This window comes from Camelus bactrianus, chromosome X (genome assembly GCF_048773025.1).
Source record: "Camelus bactrianus isolate YW-2024 breed Bactrian camel chromosome X, ASM4877302v1, whole genome shotgun sequence".
NCBI lineage: Eukaryota > Metazoa > Chordata > Mammalia > Artiodactyla > Camelidae > Camelus > Camelus bactrianus.
In genome coordinates this window covers 83,486,199-83,505,233 of record NC_133575.1, presented here as the reverse complement: position 1 = coordinate 83,505,233, position 19,035 = coordinate 83,486,199, and the positions used below count along the sequence as shown (strand labels likewise).

General features: G+C 34.7%; 1 protein-coding gene across 1 annotated transcript in view; it reads left to right on the top strand.

The window, feature by feature from the left end:
- The window catches only part of COL4A5 (collagen type IV alpha 5 chain), a 196,253-nt gene that overhangs the window by 118,293 nt on the left and 58,925 nt on the right, over positions 1-19,035 (top strand). Inside the window, exons 20-29 of the mRNA XM_010946101.3 lie at positions 3,528-3,701; positions 4,112-4,195; positions 7,083-7,175; positions 8,642-8,712; positions 9,013-9,204; positions 10,003-10,171; positions 12,015-12,107; positions 12,195-12,299; positions 13,272-13,369; positions 14,652-14,802. Coding sequence (XP_010944403.2) covers positions 3,528-3,701; positions 4,112-4,195; positions 7,083-7,175; positions 8,642-8,712; positions 9,013-9,204; positions 10,003-10,171; positions 12,015-12,107; positions 12,195-12,299; positions 13,272-13,369; positions 14,652-14,802 — 1,230 coding nt within the window. The remainder of the gene's footprint in view (positions 1-3,527; positions 3,702-4,111; positions 4,196-7,082; positions 7,176-8,641; positions 8,713-9,012; positions 9,205-10,002; positions 10,172-12,014; positions 12,108-12,194; positions 12,300-13,271; positions 13,370-14,651; positions 14,803-19,035) is intronic.

Sequence of the window (19,035 nt, the reverse complement as noted above, 5' to 3'; positions counted from 1 at the left end):
ACAGAAACAAACCTGGATAAAGAGAAAAAAATTAAATAAAATGACAAGTAGAAGTTAAAAATAAATCAGTAACTCCAATAAATGTGAAAGGATTAAACCCTGATTAAAAGACAAAAACTAAAATAAAAATTGGAATAAAAATATCTATATGCTGTGCACAGTTGACATATCTAAAGCAAAAGGACATAGAAAATTTGAAAATAAAGCAGTGGGACTGCTGGTGGGAATGCAGTTTGGTGCAGCCACTGTGGAAAACAGTATGGAGATTCCTCAAAAGACTAGGAATAGACTTACCGTATGACCCAGGAATCCCGCTCCTGGGCATATATCCAGAAGGAACCGTACTTCAGGATGACACCTGCACCCCAATGTTCATAGCAGCATTATTCACAATAGCCAAGACATGGAAACAGCCTAAATGTCCATCAACAGATGACTGGATAAAGAAGAAGTGGTATATTTATACAATGGAATACTACTCAGCCATAAAAACCGACAACATAACGCCATTTTCAGCAACATGGATGCTCCTGGAGAATGTCATTCTAAGCGAAGTAAGCCAGAAAGAGAAAGAAAAATACCATATGAGATCGCTCATATGTGGAATCTAAAAAAAAAAAAAAAAAAAAAAACAAACAAAGCATAAATACAAACCAGAAATAGACTCATAGACATAGAATATAAACTTGTGGTTGCCAAGGGGGTGGAGGGTGGGAAGAGATAGACTGGGATTTCAAAATTGTAGAATAGATAAACAAGATTATACTGTATAGCACAGGGAAATATATACAAGATCTTATGGTAGCTCACAGAGAGAAAAAAGTGACAATGAATATATACATGTTCATGTATAACTGAAAAATTGTGCTCTATACTGGAATTTGACACAACATTGTAAAATGATTATAAATCAATAAAAAAAAGTTAAAAAAAAAGAGAAAGCAGTGGGAAGATATTATACAAATGCTTCCCAAAAAAGCTGGTTTAGCAATTCTAATACAGTATGAAATAAAATTTAATGCAAAAATGCATTAAAAAACAAAGATATTTTATATGGATAAATAGACAAATTGTACCACAATAATATAAAAGTCATGAAACTTACACATCTAAAAATATAGCTGTGAATATATAAAGTGAAAACTGATAAACTATAAGCGATGAATTGGCAAATCCACAACATATCCAGTAGGTGAAAAATAAGGGTATAAATGATTTGAGCAACATGATCAAGCTGTATTTCTGGGGAAGAGAGAAAACCGTTGTGTACAGCAGAGAAAATACATAAATGTACATGAAACATTTATAGAAATTGACTCTATTAGACTAGAAAAAAAATCTTTAAAATTTATATAGAGGTCATGCTCTGACCACAGTGAAATAAAGTTAGACATTAAGAGCAAAAAACATCAAATGTTTATATATTAAAATGTACATTTGTAAATAACACTAGAGATAAAGAGGATATAGAACGGAGATGACAAACTACTAAATGCTAAACAACCTCATATCAAAACTCATTAGATACAGCCAAAAGCCATAGCCTTAATTTATCATAAAATTCGAGATACTAAAAATAAATGAACTAAATTGAAAAAATAATAGGAAATAAAGCAAGCACAAACAAAATAGAAGGAAAAACTTGATAAAGGTAAAAATAAAAATAAAACATGATCAAGGTCAAGGTAAGAGAAGGCACAAATAAAATCAATAAAATAAAAAATGATTATTACCATAAATACAATTAAAATTTTTAAATTGTAAGAAAACAATATCAATATATTTGAAACTGTAGATGCAATATACATTCCTCATGAAACTAAAAACATAATTTAATACACTTGTCCTGAGAAAGTAAGAAACCTAAGTGTATCAGTTACCATAGAAAGTTTTGAAACAATAAAGATCTCCATGGAAAAGCATTGGTTTTATGGGTGGTTTTATAAAGTTTTATTGATGAATTGTACCAAGTTTTTGAGCAGGTAATTCTCATTTTTTACAAACTGTTTCAGAACATTTTTATAAAGGGGAATTCAGTTTAACAGTGTTGATACCAAACCACCAAGGACATACACTGGAGTTAACTGTAGTTCAATATCATTTGTGAATGTAGAAGCAACAGTGTTAAATAAAATATTATCAAATCAGTCCAGAAGTATATTCAATAATATGATATTATGACCAAATAGATTTTACCCAAGGATTGCAAGGATGGTTCAGCATTACTGTAATTGACTACATTGATAGACTGAAAAAGAATAGATTGATAGATGCAGAGAAAACAGTCAATAAAATTCAATACTCATTCATTTTTAAAAAGAAAAAAAATTCTTAAACTAAGATTAAAAGGAAACTCTTAACTTGATGAAGCTGTCTACTTCATATAGGAAATACAGGACTGTGCAGGAAATGGCATACTTTGTGGTGAAACATCAGGAGCATTATCATTGACATCAAGAATAGATAAAGATACTCACAGTCACAAATACTGTTTGTTCTTATACTAAAGATCCCAGCCAATGCACTAAGTCTGGAAGAAAAAAGAGGTGTATGGATGTAATTTTAAAAAACAACATATTTTAGTCATTCACAAACCGTGTGATAATCTACTCAGAGAGCCTAAAAGAATCAAATGACAAATTACCAGAACTTAGAATGTTTGCACGTTAGCCAGATATGTGTTGCAAGCGTCAATAATTTGCCTTTCTCTAAATCAGCAATAAAAAATTAAACATACAAGGGGAAAAAAATCCAGTTAACAATAGTGATAGCAGTAAAATTCATATTAGCAATCGAATTAACCCGTGAATAAACCCAACTAAAGATCTGTAAGACCTCTTTGCAATAATTTTGTAAAATACTATGAAATAATAAAAAGTTAATAAGTGATGTGAGAACTCAATGTTATATATAGGTGATTCTACTGAAATTTTACCTTTAAATTCAAATTAGTCTCATTCAAAATTCTTTGGGTTTTTTAAATGAAAATGACAAGCTGATTCTAAAATTCATTTAGAAAAGTAAATTTGTAAGTGTGATGAAGATGATTTTAAAAAGAACAAAAGTAGGTATATTTTCCTTACCAGTTTTGAAAATGTTATATAAGCCGTAGTGATGAAAAAGTGTGTTAATGGTGTGGGAACAGAGGAACGTTGAGAAATAGAGCCACATTTACATGAGAACTTTGAGATACCTCATTTTCTTCTGTCAAAGGCTTTCTAGTATTTCTGATATTAAAAGATCGTAATGTCCAAGAAGAGTGCATAGAGAGTTAGTTATTAGTACATTTCCAAAAGCAATAAAGCTACTTTAAATCATTCTTTCTTACACTCAAACTGGTACTTATGTTATTGGAACTTTCCATCTTTTCTCCAGATGTTGATTCTCATAGAAAAAATAAGAACATAACTGGCATTATACATTAAAGGAAGATCTTATCATTACTTAATGTCTCACTGATAACCAAAGTAATGTGTCTAAAATAAGATCATTTTGACCACTTTAATGGATGTTTGTTCTTATCTTAGGGACTGCAGTCATAGGTCCTCCTGGACCCCCTGGCTTTCCTGGGGAAAGGGGCCAGAAAGGTGATGAAGGTCCACCTGGAATTTCCATTCCTGGATCTCCTGGACTTGATGGACAGCCTGGGGCTCCTGGCCTTCCAGGGCCCCCTGGCCCTCCTGGCCCTCACATCCCTCCAAGTAAGCTATAGTTTTCTCTTGTTAAGGTCTATTATTGTTTTTGTTTTGTTTTCATTTTTAAGTAAATCTAGTTGAAGACTGGCATCATTCTTTGTGTTTCTGATAGCTAAGAGATTCTTCTGCTGTTTCTACTTTTTTTTCTTTTTTTTTTTTTTATTGAGGTATAGTCAGTTTGCAGTGTTGTGTCAATTTCTTGTGCTATTTCTACTTTTGATTTTTGGTGATTCTTTGATACTTGTTTGCTCTTCAAATTACCACCAATATTATATCTTCCTTTTGCTTATAGGTATTTGTATTACTGCAGAGGAGTAATGGAAAATAGCTCTATTTTTCTAGCTTACCGGGCTTTGTTTTTGTTTAGTCTTCCAAATATTTTACAGTTGGCTTGCTATTGCTTTATCTTATCTCAGGTGGTGAGATATGTGAAGCAGGCCCTCCAGGCCCTCCAGGATCTCCAGGTGATAGAGGACTCCAAGGAGAACAAGGAATAAAAGGTTTGATCTCCATATTCATTCCTTCAATCTTTCATATCATAAGCAAAATCCCTTATATCATCAGCCACTCACTCCCATGGTCATACTCCAAGACCATCCATTACCAGTAATGCACACTTTCATAGTCTTGATTTCCTGAATCTCATTTTCTGATCACTATATCCTATCCTTCTAGCTCACTATATCTAATAACCTGACTCCAACATTACATCACAATCACTGAAACCTACCAACTTTGGCTGTCCCTCAACCTTTTGATGTCCTTTCTTCTTCTCTTAACCTAGCTTAAATTCCATGATCAATCATTATAATTAATCCCGTGCATAAACTCTTGATTCCTTTATCCTCCGCTCATGCCATTGTACTCCCTTGGAACAAAAGCACAGCCCTGAAAATTCCAAATTACCACTTCTTCTGAGCTTGTACCTTCTCTTCTCTCTTCAAACTTCTAGCACCTCCTCTTCCATTCTCATTTTAAGATTCTGGCTTTGCTTCCTCCCTCACTAACCAACTGAAGCAATAACAAGGGAACTTGCACAGATTGCCACCACCACTTTTTTCCACCTATTTGCATCTGTGCCCATATATTCTGCCTTCCTATTATTATAACTGCTCCTGTTTAAAGCAGTTCTTCTCTTTGTACAGTAGATTCCATTACCTCTTGTTTCCCCAAGATTTTGTTCCAGATATTCTTACCTCTCCCACATCATCAATTTTTTCCCTTTTACTGGATAATTCCCAGCAGTATACAAATAAGCCTTTTTCACTCATCTAAGAAATATCTTACCATGATCCCACTTCCCCTGCCAGATACTACTCTATTCCTCTGCTCCCATTTGCAGCAAAAATCCTCAAGAATTTTCTACTCACTATCTCTAGGCAATATCCTCTCATTTCTTTTAAACATACTCTAATCAGGACTTGACTCCCCACCCCATCCCTCCATAGAGGCTGCTTTTGTCAAAGTCACCAGCAGCCTATTCCCTGCTAATCCAAATATCAAGTCTCAGTCCTTTTTAAACTTGATTCTTCCATTCTTTAAATGCTTTCTTCATTTGGTTTTCAGTGTATTACGTGCTCTGTTTTTCTTCATACCTCCCTGGAATATTATGTATATTAGACATAGGTATAGGTATAGATCTAGATATGTGTCTCTATATACTCTGTCTCTATATGTATATCTCTATATGTCTGTCTGTCTATCTGTAATCTCCCATGTAGCTACCATCTAAATCAAAATATCGAACTTTTCTAGGAATCTAGAAGACTCTTGTGCATCCTAGTCAGCAACTCCCAAAGATAACTACTCTTTTATCCTCTAATAGATAGTTTTCCTAACCTTAAACTTTGTGCTCTTTTATGTCTGGTTTCTTTTGCTTTAAGATTATATCTGTGAGATATATTCATGTTTTTGTTTGTAGCAGTATTTCTTTTTTTCCTGCTCTTTGGTATTTCATTATATGGATGTTCCTAAATACTCATTCTAATGTTAATGGACATTTGGTCTGGGGCTACTATGAATAAAGCTGCTATGAACATTCTTATACATATATTTTGTAGAACATAGGCATTCATTTCTGTTGTGTATATACCTCGGAATGGAATTGCTGGGTTATAGGGTAGGTGTAGATTTTGTTTCCATAGGTGTCACCAAACCATTTTCCAAAGAAGCTTTGGTTTCCATTTCCCTCATGTTACTGATGATGAGCCTCTTTTTTTATAGTTTGTAGATTCTCTTTGTAAAGTACCTATCTTCTTCTATTTTTAATTGGGTTGTTGTTGATATGTATCACAAATATATTCCCCATTCTGTGACTATTTTACTTGTCTTTTCTTGAATAGAAGTTACTTATTAAAAGAAATCAAATATTAATATCCTCTTTTATGGTTGTGCTGTTTATATTCTGTTTCAGAAATCTTTGCTTGTCCCAAGGACCTGATACTATTCCTCTGTGTTTTCTTCTAGAAGCTTTATCATTTTGCCTTTTACATTTTGATCTTCGATCTGTCTTGGAGTCATCCTTGATTCCCCTCCTCTTTTGCATTCACATATGATCCATGAGAAAATCCCATTGGCTCTGCCTTCATATATGTGCAGAATCTAACCAGTTCTCATCATCTTCATTGGTGTCACTCAGGAATGAGCTACCATATCTCCTAGATCACTGCAGCAGTAGCCATTTACATGGTTACCCTGTTTCCATCCTTGCACTAAAATTCTATTCTTAACATATCAACCAGACTCATCCTTTTAAAATTTAAGTCATATCACATTGCTTCTCTGTTTAAATTCTTCTCCTAGATTCTCATGTATCTCACAGTAAAAGCCGTAGTCTTCATGATGGCCTATATGGTGTTTTATGGTATGCTACTTGTTACAGCCTGTTAATGGTCTGACCTGGTTCCCCTTCCTTACTCTGCTCCAGCAATCTGGTCTCCTTGCTGTTCCTTCTATATGCCTAACATGGCTATTCTTTCTGCCTGAACTGCTCTACAGTCATTATGCACGTGCCACGTCCTGTAAGTTTTTTTTTTCATCGTATCTTTTCAATGAAGTCTATCCTGACCACAGTATTTACAATTGCAACCTGCCACCCATCCCTGAGCATATCCAAGCCCATTTTCCCAGCCACTGGTAGAATGTGAGCACCGTGAAGGTATCAATTTTGTCGGTTTTGTTTATCATTGTGTCACAAACTGCTAGAGCTTTGGACATAGTAGGCACTCAGTAAATATTTATCAAATGAATTGATTCTAGATATAGGCTTCTCCAACTAGACTGTTAGGTAGGAATATTGTCCCTTAGTGATAACTTCTTTAGAACCTATCTAAAGAAGGTATATGTACCAGTTAGAGTAAAATTTGTTTTTGGTATGGCTTTCTCTAGGTGACAAAGGTGACACCTGCTTCAACTGCATTGGAACTGGTATTTCAGGGCCTCCAGGTCAGCCTGGTTTGCCAGGTCTTCCAGGTCCTCCAGGTAAAACATTCTGCTTCAGGGCAACTTTTAAAAATATTTTTAGGCTAGATATTAGTAAGCTTATAGTTTTAGAATGATGCTGGATTCTCATTTTATAGCTATTCATTCATATCCATAAATAATTAAATATGAAAAGTCACTATCTGCTATGAAATAAATTATGCTCTTGTTTCCAATACCTGAAGCCACCAACACTTTCTATTAAAGCATTTTGACAATATTATTCCAGGAAAAATCTCTTCCTTATTTTCCATATGGTGAGGAAAATAACTTATACAGAGTCAGACTTCTTTCTTCCAGAAAATTGGGGAAAATGTTCATAATGCCTGGCCCCTGAGTGTAGTTTCCAGTGGCAGAGATTCTAGTCATTAGGGATGTATCACATGTTGTCATTAAGAAACGGGGCTTCTACTCGAGTTTGGCAACCAACTGCCAATATTCCTCTTTCTTTTTTTTAAGTTTTAAAAATTAAAAAATATTTAAGTCTTTCTCTTTTTATATATAACTCTTCCTTCTCCATTTCCAATCAGAACCATATTTGATATCCATCAGACCCACAACTCTTTTACTCAGTCTCCTCTTGGGATAGCCTATTATATTTTCTTAAAATCACACTCTGTCTGCGTCAGTCAGGGCTGAGAATAGACACCAGATATCTTCCCTTTCTGTCTGGTGTATCTGCCAAAGGAACCAATTCATTTGGTGCTTGGAGATAGATTTTTAGCAAGTTTTATAGCTGCAAGTGAATCATCTAGCCTTGTACTTCCAGTCGAGTGGTTTTCAAACCTGGGAATGTGTCACAATTACTTATAGGGTTGTTAAAACTGAGATTGCTGGATCCCACCCCTCCCCCCCAAAATTTCTGATTCAGTAGACCTGTGGTAGATGGCCCAAGAACTAGCAACTCTAGCCAGCACCCAGGGGATGCTGATGCAGCTGGCCCAGAGACCCATTTTGAGAGCCACAGCTTTAGTAATATTTCCTCTAGTCTTTGAACACTAAGCATTTCTCCTAAACCAAACTTTAGGGAGTGACAAACCACAGAAAGAACTGATAATGATCTAGGAAAATGTTTAAGAACAAAGAAAAATATGCAAACTTTGTCCTTACTTCCTTTTCCCCTTGGCAGTGGGGTGGTGATAGGAGCCTGAGCACTTCTGTGCATAGTACTTGGTAGCTGTAAGCTCTGAGAGGCTGTGGAATTGGAAATACCTAAGGATACAATAATATATAACATGAAATGTTAGATTTACATAAAAGAAAGGATGATTTCCTCATTTTGAGAACATAAAATAGGAAAATTAAAATGTGACTTGTTAATTAATAAATGGGATTGAATGGCATTCTTACTTTAAAACTGACTTCCCGACTTGCTGATTTTTATATGAGGTTTGTCAGAAGTTCAGGCTTTAAGCTTACATTACTGTATATGTGTGTGCTTGTGTGTGTCTCTCTGTGTGTGTTAGGATCGCTTGGTTTCCCTGGACAGAAGGGTGAAAAAGGGCAAGCTGGTGCAACCGGTCCCAAAGGATTAGCAGTAAGTTTTGAGTATATTATAGAACAAAAGAAGTAGAAGAAAGCCATTTCACTTGGATTCACTTTGATTTTCACTTGCAGATATATGTAACAGAAATTTAGTTTTTCTATTAAATTGTGATTTATTTGATTCTTTCACTGTTGCTGACGCACATGTCTCACTGGACTCATAGCTTTGTATATTAAATGTTATTGGGTGGATTGATGGGATAAACTGGAAAAAGTGTTAGAAAAAAAGAAACTGATTTTCCTTTTCTCTTTCTTCTTTTTTCCCTCTTTACTTCCTTTTTTTCCCCCTCAGGGCATACCAGGAGCTCCAGGTGCTCCAGGCTTTCCTGGATCTAAAGGTGAACCCGGTGACATCCTCACTTTTCCAGGAATGAAGGGTGACAAAGGAGAATTGGGTTCCCCTGGAGCTCCAGGGCTTCCTGGTTTACCTGGCACCCCTGGACAGGATGGATTGCCAGGGCTTCCTGGCCCCAAAGGAGAACCTGTGAGTTGGTTCGATATTCTTGGTTTTGTGATGTCAAATTGTTACTTAGTGATGTTTCCTAGGATGGGCCTGGTGCTAAGGTGAACATCCAGTCAATGCTTAAAAGAATGTGATTATATATAGTAATGGTATATTGTTATTGACTACATGGTGTTTCTTTACAACTCTTTTCTCTCAGTGGTTTTATAAATTCCTTCTTCTTAACTCATTACTATATTGAGTTTTATTGGCTATGAATAGGCGGGCAGTAGATTAAGATGCTTATGGGTCAGTGTGATATTCCCCTTCTCTTACCCACGTCACCTTGTCTGGTTTTATTTAGACCTAACAACAGAAGTCTAATTTGGTTTTTATATATAGTAGGCTTAGAGATGAATGTGGGTAGATGACCATGTTAAATGAGCCACAGAGCCTAAAGATTGAATATAAATGAATAGGGTCTTATTTTGTGCATAACACACAACCCAGGATATTTAGGTAGAAAGTAGTATTTTATAAAATGTTAACTGGACTGTAAACTTCTTGGCTTATAATAGAATGTAAGCTTCATGAAGGCAGAGATTTTTGCCTATTTTTGTTCTTTGTGATATCACCAGCAGCTGGCACATAGTAGGGACTCAAAAATATTTGTTGAAAGAATGAATAACTGGAGTAATCACATATACCATCCTATAATAATGCACACTTATGTTGTTTTTAAGAACTATTTCTGGCTCTATCATTTTTCTGGTTGTATTTAGTAATAGCCACCTACAGGTAGCTGTTATATGTTTCTGTATTAAACTTTTCCCTTTTCAGGGTGGAATTGCTTTTAAGGGTGAAAGAGGTCCCCCTGGGAACCCAGGTTTGCCAGGTCTCCCAGGAAATAGGGGGCCTATGGGCCCTCTTGGTTTTGGCCCTCCAGGCCCAGCAGGTGAAAAAGGCATACAAGGTGTGGCAGGAAATCCAGGCCAGCCAGGAATACCAGGTGAGTGTACTATGGTTGTTTTGTTTTCAGTTTGGTGCTTAAAAGCAGAAATGTATTATCTTTTGGGCATTCTTGGCCTTCTTTCATGAGAGTTGTGTTTCCCTGGCCATTTATATTTTGGGCTTTTCCAAGCTCCTTAACAAGGAAACACAATGTATGTGTGTCTGTTTGTGTGTTTATGAGGGGCTTCTCTTTAAATTTTTTCTGTCTTTATTGTTACTATTGTTATTTTTAAGTACATGATTCATAGTGCAAAGTTTAACAAATAATTATAATGGAAACACACACTTAACTACCACACATGTAAGAAACAGAACATTGCCAGCATCCTAGAAACCCCTGTCCTCCTCTCTCTGTCTTTTCCTGATCATAATCCCCTTCCATTTCTCCAACAAAGTACTTTAATTATACTTCTTTTTGAACTTCATATTAATGAAATTATAGGATAAGTATCTTTATATAATATATTCATCTTCATTGCTGTATAGTATTCCAGTGTGTGTCTGTGTGTGAGAGAGACAGTTGATTTATCCATCCTATTGTTAGTGGACAATTGGGTTATTTATAGTTCAGGCCTATTATGAATAATGCTTCTATGTACATTCTTGTATACATATCTTGGTATACATGTGCACACACTGCTCTGTGACAAGAATCAGCAGACTACAGTTCAAAGATCAAATTTGGCCCCTCATATGTTGTCATAAGTGAATGTTTTATTTGAACACATCCACACCCATTCACTGTTGTCTATGGTGGCTCTGCACTACTACTGCAGAGTTGAGTAGGTGCTACACAGACCATATGGCCCACAAAGCCCAAAGTATATACTGTCTGATCCTTTACAGAAAACATTTCCCAGTCACTGGGCTACAATGTATTTCAGATTAACATTTTTGACACGTAGAATAAATGCATCTTTAGCTTTGCTAGATAACTCCAAACTATGTCCAAAGCAATTATACCAGTTTACACTCCCGCCAGCAGTATTAGAGATTTATTATTGCTCTGAATCCTCATGAACATTTTTATTGTCAGACTTCTATGTTTTTCCAATCTGTTGAGTATGATATATCTCATGACAGTTTTATTTTGCATTTCTCTGATTACGTTGTTTAGCAGCTTTTCATATGTTTATTGACCATTTAAATTTCCATTTGTGAAATGTCTGTTCAAGTGTTTTGACCATTTTTCTGTTGGATTGTTTCTTTTTCTTATTGATTTAAATATATATATATATATATATATATATATATATATATATATATATATATACATATATATATATTCTGTGTATTAGTTCTTTGTTAGCTATTTATTTTGCAAAATATTCATTCACTATGGCTTGCCATTTTCAACTCTATGATGTCTTTAATGAATAGAAATCAGTTTGAATGTAGTCAAATTTATCAATCATTTCTCTCATGGTTAGTGCTTTTTATGTCATGTTTGAGAAATCTTTGTTCTGAGCCTATTTCAAGTTCCTATTTCAATTAACGAGAAGTAGGTGTATTTGATTTTTGCACACATAAAACCTTAAAGTACTGTTAGTTAACCAAAGAGAAATATTTTTCTTTTGACCTACATTTTTAAAATATTTTTATAGGTGCCATCTTCATGGAAACTCTTAAAATTGACATCTACTTTTTCTCTTTGAAATTTCATCCGTCAGTTTGGTGTCTTCCTTGAATATATACTATAGGATTATTTTTCTTGTGGATTTTTATTAGTTTGCATTTTCAAAAGATTGTAGAAACTTTCTCTTCTTTCTGTGTTTTAATTAATGGAGATCTTTAGTCAAGTGACCACTGCTCATTCACTATTAATTCCTACTTGTTCTTAGGTCCTAAAGGTGATCCAGGTCAGACCATAACCCAGCCAGGGAAGCCTGGCCTGCCTGGCAACCCAGGCAGAGATGGTGAAGTAGGTCTTCCAGGTATGTGAGGAATGCGTTTGACCACGTTTTCAGCACTTCTTGGCTTCTTTCTTTGGCTTCTTCCAAAAAACTGCTGTTTCTCCATAGGTGAACCTGGACTCCCAGGCCAGCCAGGTTTGCCAGGAATACCCGGTAGCAAAGGAGAACCAGGTATCCCTGGAATTGGGCTTCCTGGACCACCTGGTCCCAAAGGTATGTAGGATTGGGTAGCAAGCAAAGTAAGTTTTCTGGCTAGTGTGATGTTATTTTTGATATAGTTCACGCAGCAAATAAAATATATTAATTGTCCTTTTTTGCTGTGTACTATAAACAATGTAAATGAAAAATCACAGCATGCATGCACTATAATTTCATTGTCCTTATCTAAAACATTCCAGACAAGAAAATATCTAAATCATAGATACGCAAAAATGATATATAAGCTTCATAAATCACAGTATTTATTGTCTTTTGAGTTTACCATTGTATTTTCAGGGCTCAGAAGAGTTCCTGGCACATAGTAAGCACTCAATAGATATTTGTTGAATGAATGGATTGTATTAAACAGAAAACAGATTTATAGTACACATATATCCAAGTAATGTTTTATCCTACATCATATCCTCTTGATTTAGTGAAATTTTAGGGTTGTTGCTTCAGTTCTGCTTAATTCCTCACAGGATTGTTTCTCATGAATAGCAAGTGTGTGCATTGGTCTGAGATCAGTGCTTAAACATGCCCTTACTCATTCATACTAAATGACTTCAAAAGAGTCAAATTTGATTTTATGTGTATACATGTGTATAATATCTGCAGCTGTTTTTAAGTCATTTCCAGAATTATGTGGTAGGTCTTTATCATGCCATATCCAGTTATAAGCAGAAGAAAAGTTTTTCTGTGTTTTCGTGTGGGGTTCATTCCTTAAGTTTAGTTCTATATCATTGGTAATAGCTTTTGTTTTCTTTTAGAGGAGCATATCTTCCACACACATTAGCCCTACATGAAAGCGATAGGACCATAAGGTGATTGAGAGGGAGGGAATATTAGGTATCTGGAGTGTCACTGCAGTTTTAACGTCTTACCATAGTCACTAGGCATGATTAGAGAGTGTGAAAATGTGGGTTTGGGAGTTTGGATATCTTTCTTAATCTCTTTGGAGATTAAAAAAAAAACATGATTTTACAGGTTTTCCTGGAATTCCAGGACCTCCAGGAGCACCTGGGATACCTGGAAGAATTGGTCTAGAAGGTCCTCCTGGACCACCAGGCTTCCCAGGACCAAAGGTCTGAGATATTTTAATTTATTCTTTCTTCTTTTTCTATCTCCCTTATCTTCCTTAGCCTTCTGTATTTTGACTTAGACATCATCCCAATTCTTCACTGTATAAATAAAACACAACTGATTGTGTTTTCATTTATAAATATTTAACTCCAGTTTTCAATAGTCCAAGAGGTCAAATTGGAAGCAAAAAAAAAAAAGTTTCTGAACCTGCTTTAGAGTGACCAGTTATTTTTATTTGATGAGATGAGATGAAAGAATACAATCCTCAGTTCCCCCTGTGCCATTCCATTTACTCTCTGTCCATGTCTGTGTGATGATCGGTTGAAATAGTGTTGAATATCATGTCGAGAACTTTTCGTGCTGTTTTCCTCTGTCCCAAATGCATCAAATGCATAATGTAAATTACTGCTATTGACTTAGTAATAATAATAATAATAATAATAATAATAATAATAATAATAATAATAATAATAATAATACTGTGTATGAGTTGGTGTCCATTCCTCTTACTATATTTTAGCTAATCCAAAATTTTCCTTAGTCAACCTTCAGCAAACTGCTGTGGTATGAGTAGTTTTCCTAACTGTTCCTGTATTTCCTCTGTGCTTAATTAATTTAAACTTCCTGTATTTCCATCATTACTACTTTTTTCTCCATGGGAAGAACAGTTGACCATGACCCCGACTCTCATGAGAAATCACTTCTCTATTGATTAACTTTTTATTTTACTGTGAACCTTCTCAAATGAACAAAAAAGTAAAAGGAATAATACAATGAACTTTCATATATCCATCAGATTCCAAATTATCAAGATTTATCATATTTGCTTCATCTATTCCTTTTTCTTTGCTGAAGTATTTTAACCCAGATCTCAGTATTCTGTTATTTCACCTATAAATAATTCAGTATTTTAGTAAATGGACATTTTATATAAAACCCACAATACCATTATCATACTTAGTCAAATTTAAAATCGTCATCTAATACCCAGTCTGTTATCACATTTCCTCACTTGGGTTCTTTAATCTCATGCTCTCTCAGTTATGTCTTTCTTGTCCTGAAACCAGACCAAATAATTAAATTTGTTATACTAAGCCGTGTTTCCCATCCTTCCAGCTGTTCTGTCCTGCATACCAATTACTTTTCATTTAATTATCCTACTCCCTCTCTCATAAGGAGGAAAATATTACCTTGTATTTTCTGCTTTAAATTCTCTCTGGTAAACAGTAAACACCAGAAAAGTCATGGGAGTTTTTCTTGTGTTTTGTCATGTGTATACATCAGGGAGAACCAGGATTTGGACTACCTGGGCCACCTGGGCCTCCTGGACTCCCAGGTTTCAAAGGAATACTTGGTCCAAAAGGGGACCGTGGTTTCCCAGGACCTCCAGGTCCTCCAGGACACGCTGGCTTGGATGGGCTCCCTGGACCAAAAGGTATGGAGGCTGTTGCTACTTCTCAATTTGCTTTTTTAACTTTTATAGAAATTGAAACTATTGGAGAAGTTTATTAGGTGGATGTCCAATTAACTAGAAAGCCTATGCTGCCACTCTGTCACTGTTTTTTTTTTTAAATTCTCCACTGGTATTTTTTGTGTGTTTTATTTCATTGTTATGGATGCTACAATTATATACGTATAAAAGTAACACTTTTACAAGTCTTCCCTGTACCCAGTCTCCATCCACTATGTTCCTCCCCATCCCATATATAGCTATTTTTTAGTTATGTATTTATCCTTCTCGTGTTCCATCATAAAAGTACAAGCCAATAAGAATATATATATGTATATTTTACTTCCTACTTTTCTCAAAAGATAGAGTACTACCTTTTGACTGTTTGTACTTATTTCCCTTAACTTAATATCCTAGAGATCACTCCGTATCAGTACATAGGGATCTTGACTTTAAAAAATAGCTGCCTAGTATTGAATTGCTTGGGTATGCCATAGTTTATTCTGCCAGTTGCTAATTGCTACATTGAGTTTTTGACAATCTTTTCTTATTAGAAATAATGCCACAGTGAATAATCTTGCATACATATTATTTCATATGTCTACAAGTATAAGAATAGAGTAATAAAAATAGATTTTCTGAATTAAAAGGTAAATGCATTTCTAGATTCCTCGCCATTTGCACCATTTTACACTCCCAGAAACAATGTGTAAGCGTGCTTATTTCCCAATAGCCTTGGTAAATGAATATGTGGACAAATTCTTAGATTTTTGACAACCTGTTGGAAACAAATAGGTGTCTCAGTATAGTTTTTCAATATTTTATTATGAAAAAATTTTAAACACACAAAAATTAATGAGACTTGTACAGTGAAAACCCATATATCCACCACCTAGATTCTAAATCAATTAACATTTTAGCTCTCTGCCAACATTTTATTTTTAAAAAATTTTAATATATGGCAAAGTAGAAAGAATTTTCTAGTAACTAGTATATACCCATCATTGATATTGTACTATCAACACCTTACTGTGCATGATTTGTCATATATCTATGCATCCCTTTCTCCTTTCATTGACTTATTTTTGATGCATTTCAAAGTAAATTGCGACAGCAGTACATATCTCCCTAGATACTGCAGCATGTATGTCATCAACTACAGTTCTATGGTTGTTCTTTTTCTTTTGATAAAAACATTCACAGTAAATGAGATGCACAAATCTTAAGGGTACATTTGCTGGATTTTGACAAATGCATACTCCTGTGTAACCAAACCCCTATCAAGATAGAATCCCAGAAATTTCCCTTTGCCATTTTCTTAGTCCTTATCCCAACATCCACAGTGGTAACTATGCTATAATTACTTTTTTCATCATAAATTATTTCTATCTGTTTAAAAAAATCCATATGGTATCATACAGCATGTACTTTCTTTGAAAGACTTCTGTCACTCAGACTGTTGTTTTTGAGATTCATTCATGTTGTTTTGTTATCAGTAGTTCTTTTATCTTTTGACTGAGCATTTCATTGTATAAATATACCAACGTTTATATATCTAATCTCTGTTGATAGACACCTGGACTGTGTCAAGTTTTGGGCTATTATGAGTGAAGCTGTTAAGAACATTCTTTTACAAGGTTTTTTTTTAAATGGATATATGCTTTCATTTTGCTTGGGTAAATACCTAAGACTAGAGTTGTTGGGTCAGAAGATAGGTTTATGTTAGTTCTATACGAAACTACTGGACTTTTTTCAGGGAAACCTTGTACAACGTTGGTAACAAATGTAAACTGGTACAACCACTGTGTAAAACAGTATGGAAGTTCACCAAGAAACTAAAAATAGGACTACCGTATGATCCAGCAATTCGACTCCTGGGTATATATCCAAAGAAAATGAAAACACTAACTGGAAAAGATTTATGTACCCCAGTGTTCATAGCAGCATTATTTATAATAAGTAAGATATGGAAGAAACCTAAGTGTCTATCAGCAGATGAATGGATCAAGTTGTGCGTGTACACACACAAACACACACACACACAGAGGAATACTATTGAGCCATAACAAAGAACAAAATTTGCCATTTGCAACAACATGGATGGACTTGGAGGGTATTATGCTTAGTAAAATGTCAGACAGAGAAAGACAAATATTGTATGATAATCATTTATATGTGGAATCTAAAAATTAAAACAACTAGTGAATATAACAAAGAAGAAGCAGACTCACAGATATAGAGAACAAACTAGTGGTTACCAGTGGGGAGAGGGAAGGGAAGAGGGACAATATAGGGGTAGGGGATTCAGAGGTACAAGCTACTATGTATAAAATAAATAAGCTACACAAAGATATATTGTATAGTGCAGGGAATATAGCCAGTATATTATAATAACTATAAATGGAGTGTAACCTTGAAAAATTGTGAATCACTGTTATACACCTGAAATTTATGTAATATTGTAAATCAACTATAACTCAATAATAAAACAAGAAACTACTACACCATTTCCTAAAATAGTTATTTTCTGACCAATACAGTATGAAAGTTTTAGTTGTTCCACATTCTCTCCAACATTTGGTGTTATCAGTCTTTTCATTTTTGAATTTTGGTAGATGTATTGGTAATGTATTTTGATTTTAGTTTCCATTTCCTTGATGACTAATGATGTGGAGTTCTTTTACATGTACTGGTAGGTTATTTATGCAGTAAAATATTTTCCCACTTTAAAATGTGGGTTGTTTCTCTTTTTATTGTTAAATTGGAAGTGATTTTTACATATCCTGCATACTAGCCCTTTGTCAAATATATGTTTATGAGTATTTTATCCCTGTCTGGCTTACCTATTCATTTTCTTATCAGTATATTTTGATGAAAAAAGTTTTAATTTTATTGATGTTTCATTTATCATTTTTCTCTTACATGATTATTATATTCTGTGTTTTGTCTAAGAAAATGTTCCCTGTCCCAGGGTTGCAAAGATACTCAGTTTTATTTTTTAAGTTTTATAGTTTAAGCTTTTATGTTTAAGATTATCATCCATCTCAAATAATTTTTCCTCAGCATCATTTGTTTATATAGCTGCCTCCACATTGGATTATTTTGGTGTCTGTGTCAAAAATCAAATGACTATATATGTGTGGGTCTGTTTCTGTGCTGTCAGTTCTACTTACCCATTTTACTTTCCTTAAGTCAGTACCTACTGTTTATATTACAGTAGTTTTCTAGTAAGACTTGATGCCAGGTAATGTAAGTCTTCTAACTTTGTTCTTTTTAAAACATTTTTTTTGGATTTATTAGATACTTTGCCTTTACTCTCGGGGTAGTTTAAATTTGTATTTCCATTATCAGTGAAATTAACCATCTTTTCATATGTTTAAGGGATATAAATATTTTTTCCTGTAAACTGCTCATGTCCTTTGCTCATGTCTTTACTGGTTTCTTCTATCCCCTTGATTTTGATTCCTCCATATATATATATATATGAATAGCTGGTTTGGCAGTTGTTTTTGTTTTTTCCTTTCTGGTTTGCAGGGAAGTAGACTCTCCTGGTCAACGTTTTGGCCCCCAGAGGATAATTTGATCAGCCCCATACTCCTGAAACATGTTGGATTGATTCCCATTAAAGCAATGAGACATCATAGCCCAATTTAACCAGGCTATATTCTGCCAGCAAAAGCCCCGAACTAGCCCGATACAAATTCTTCTCAGATAAGCTCCTTTAAAAATACCTTTCTGTAGTCAAGTAAACAATTATGGCCAGCTATAAACTGTCGTTTCCCATCAGTTATCTCCATGGGGGATATCTTGGACCTATGACCCCAAAACTTGCAGATAGACACATTCCAAATGATAAGTTACATGGCAAATAGTTTCCATGTGGAAATTACTCACTTATTATACTTTGTTTACAAAAATATCCTTGAGACAGAGGTTTGGGAAGGAAGAGGGTTGAAGCCTGTTTTTAACATCAACTCTTTATCACACATTTGCTTAACCTGTGAAAGGAAATATAGGATCCCCATATCCTAATGGGAATCATTCTCAAATATTAAAACCCCAGTATTGTTCCTAAGGTGCTAAAAGAAAAAGAATTTGGGATTTTCTGCCATGGAATTCCTTCATTTCTTAAACATTTGTTGTATTTCTATTTTATGCCAGTTACTACTTGAATCACTAGAACCACAAAGGCATGTACTCTGCTCTTGAAGAGCTCAG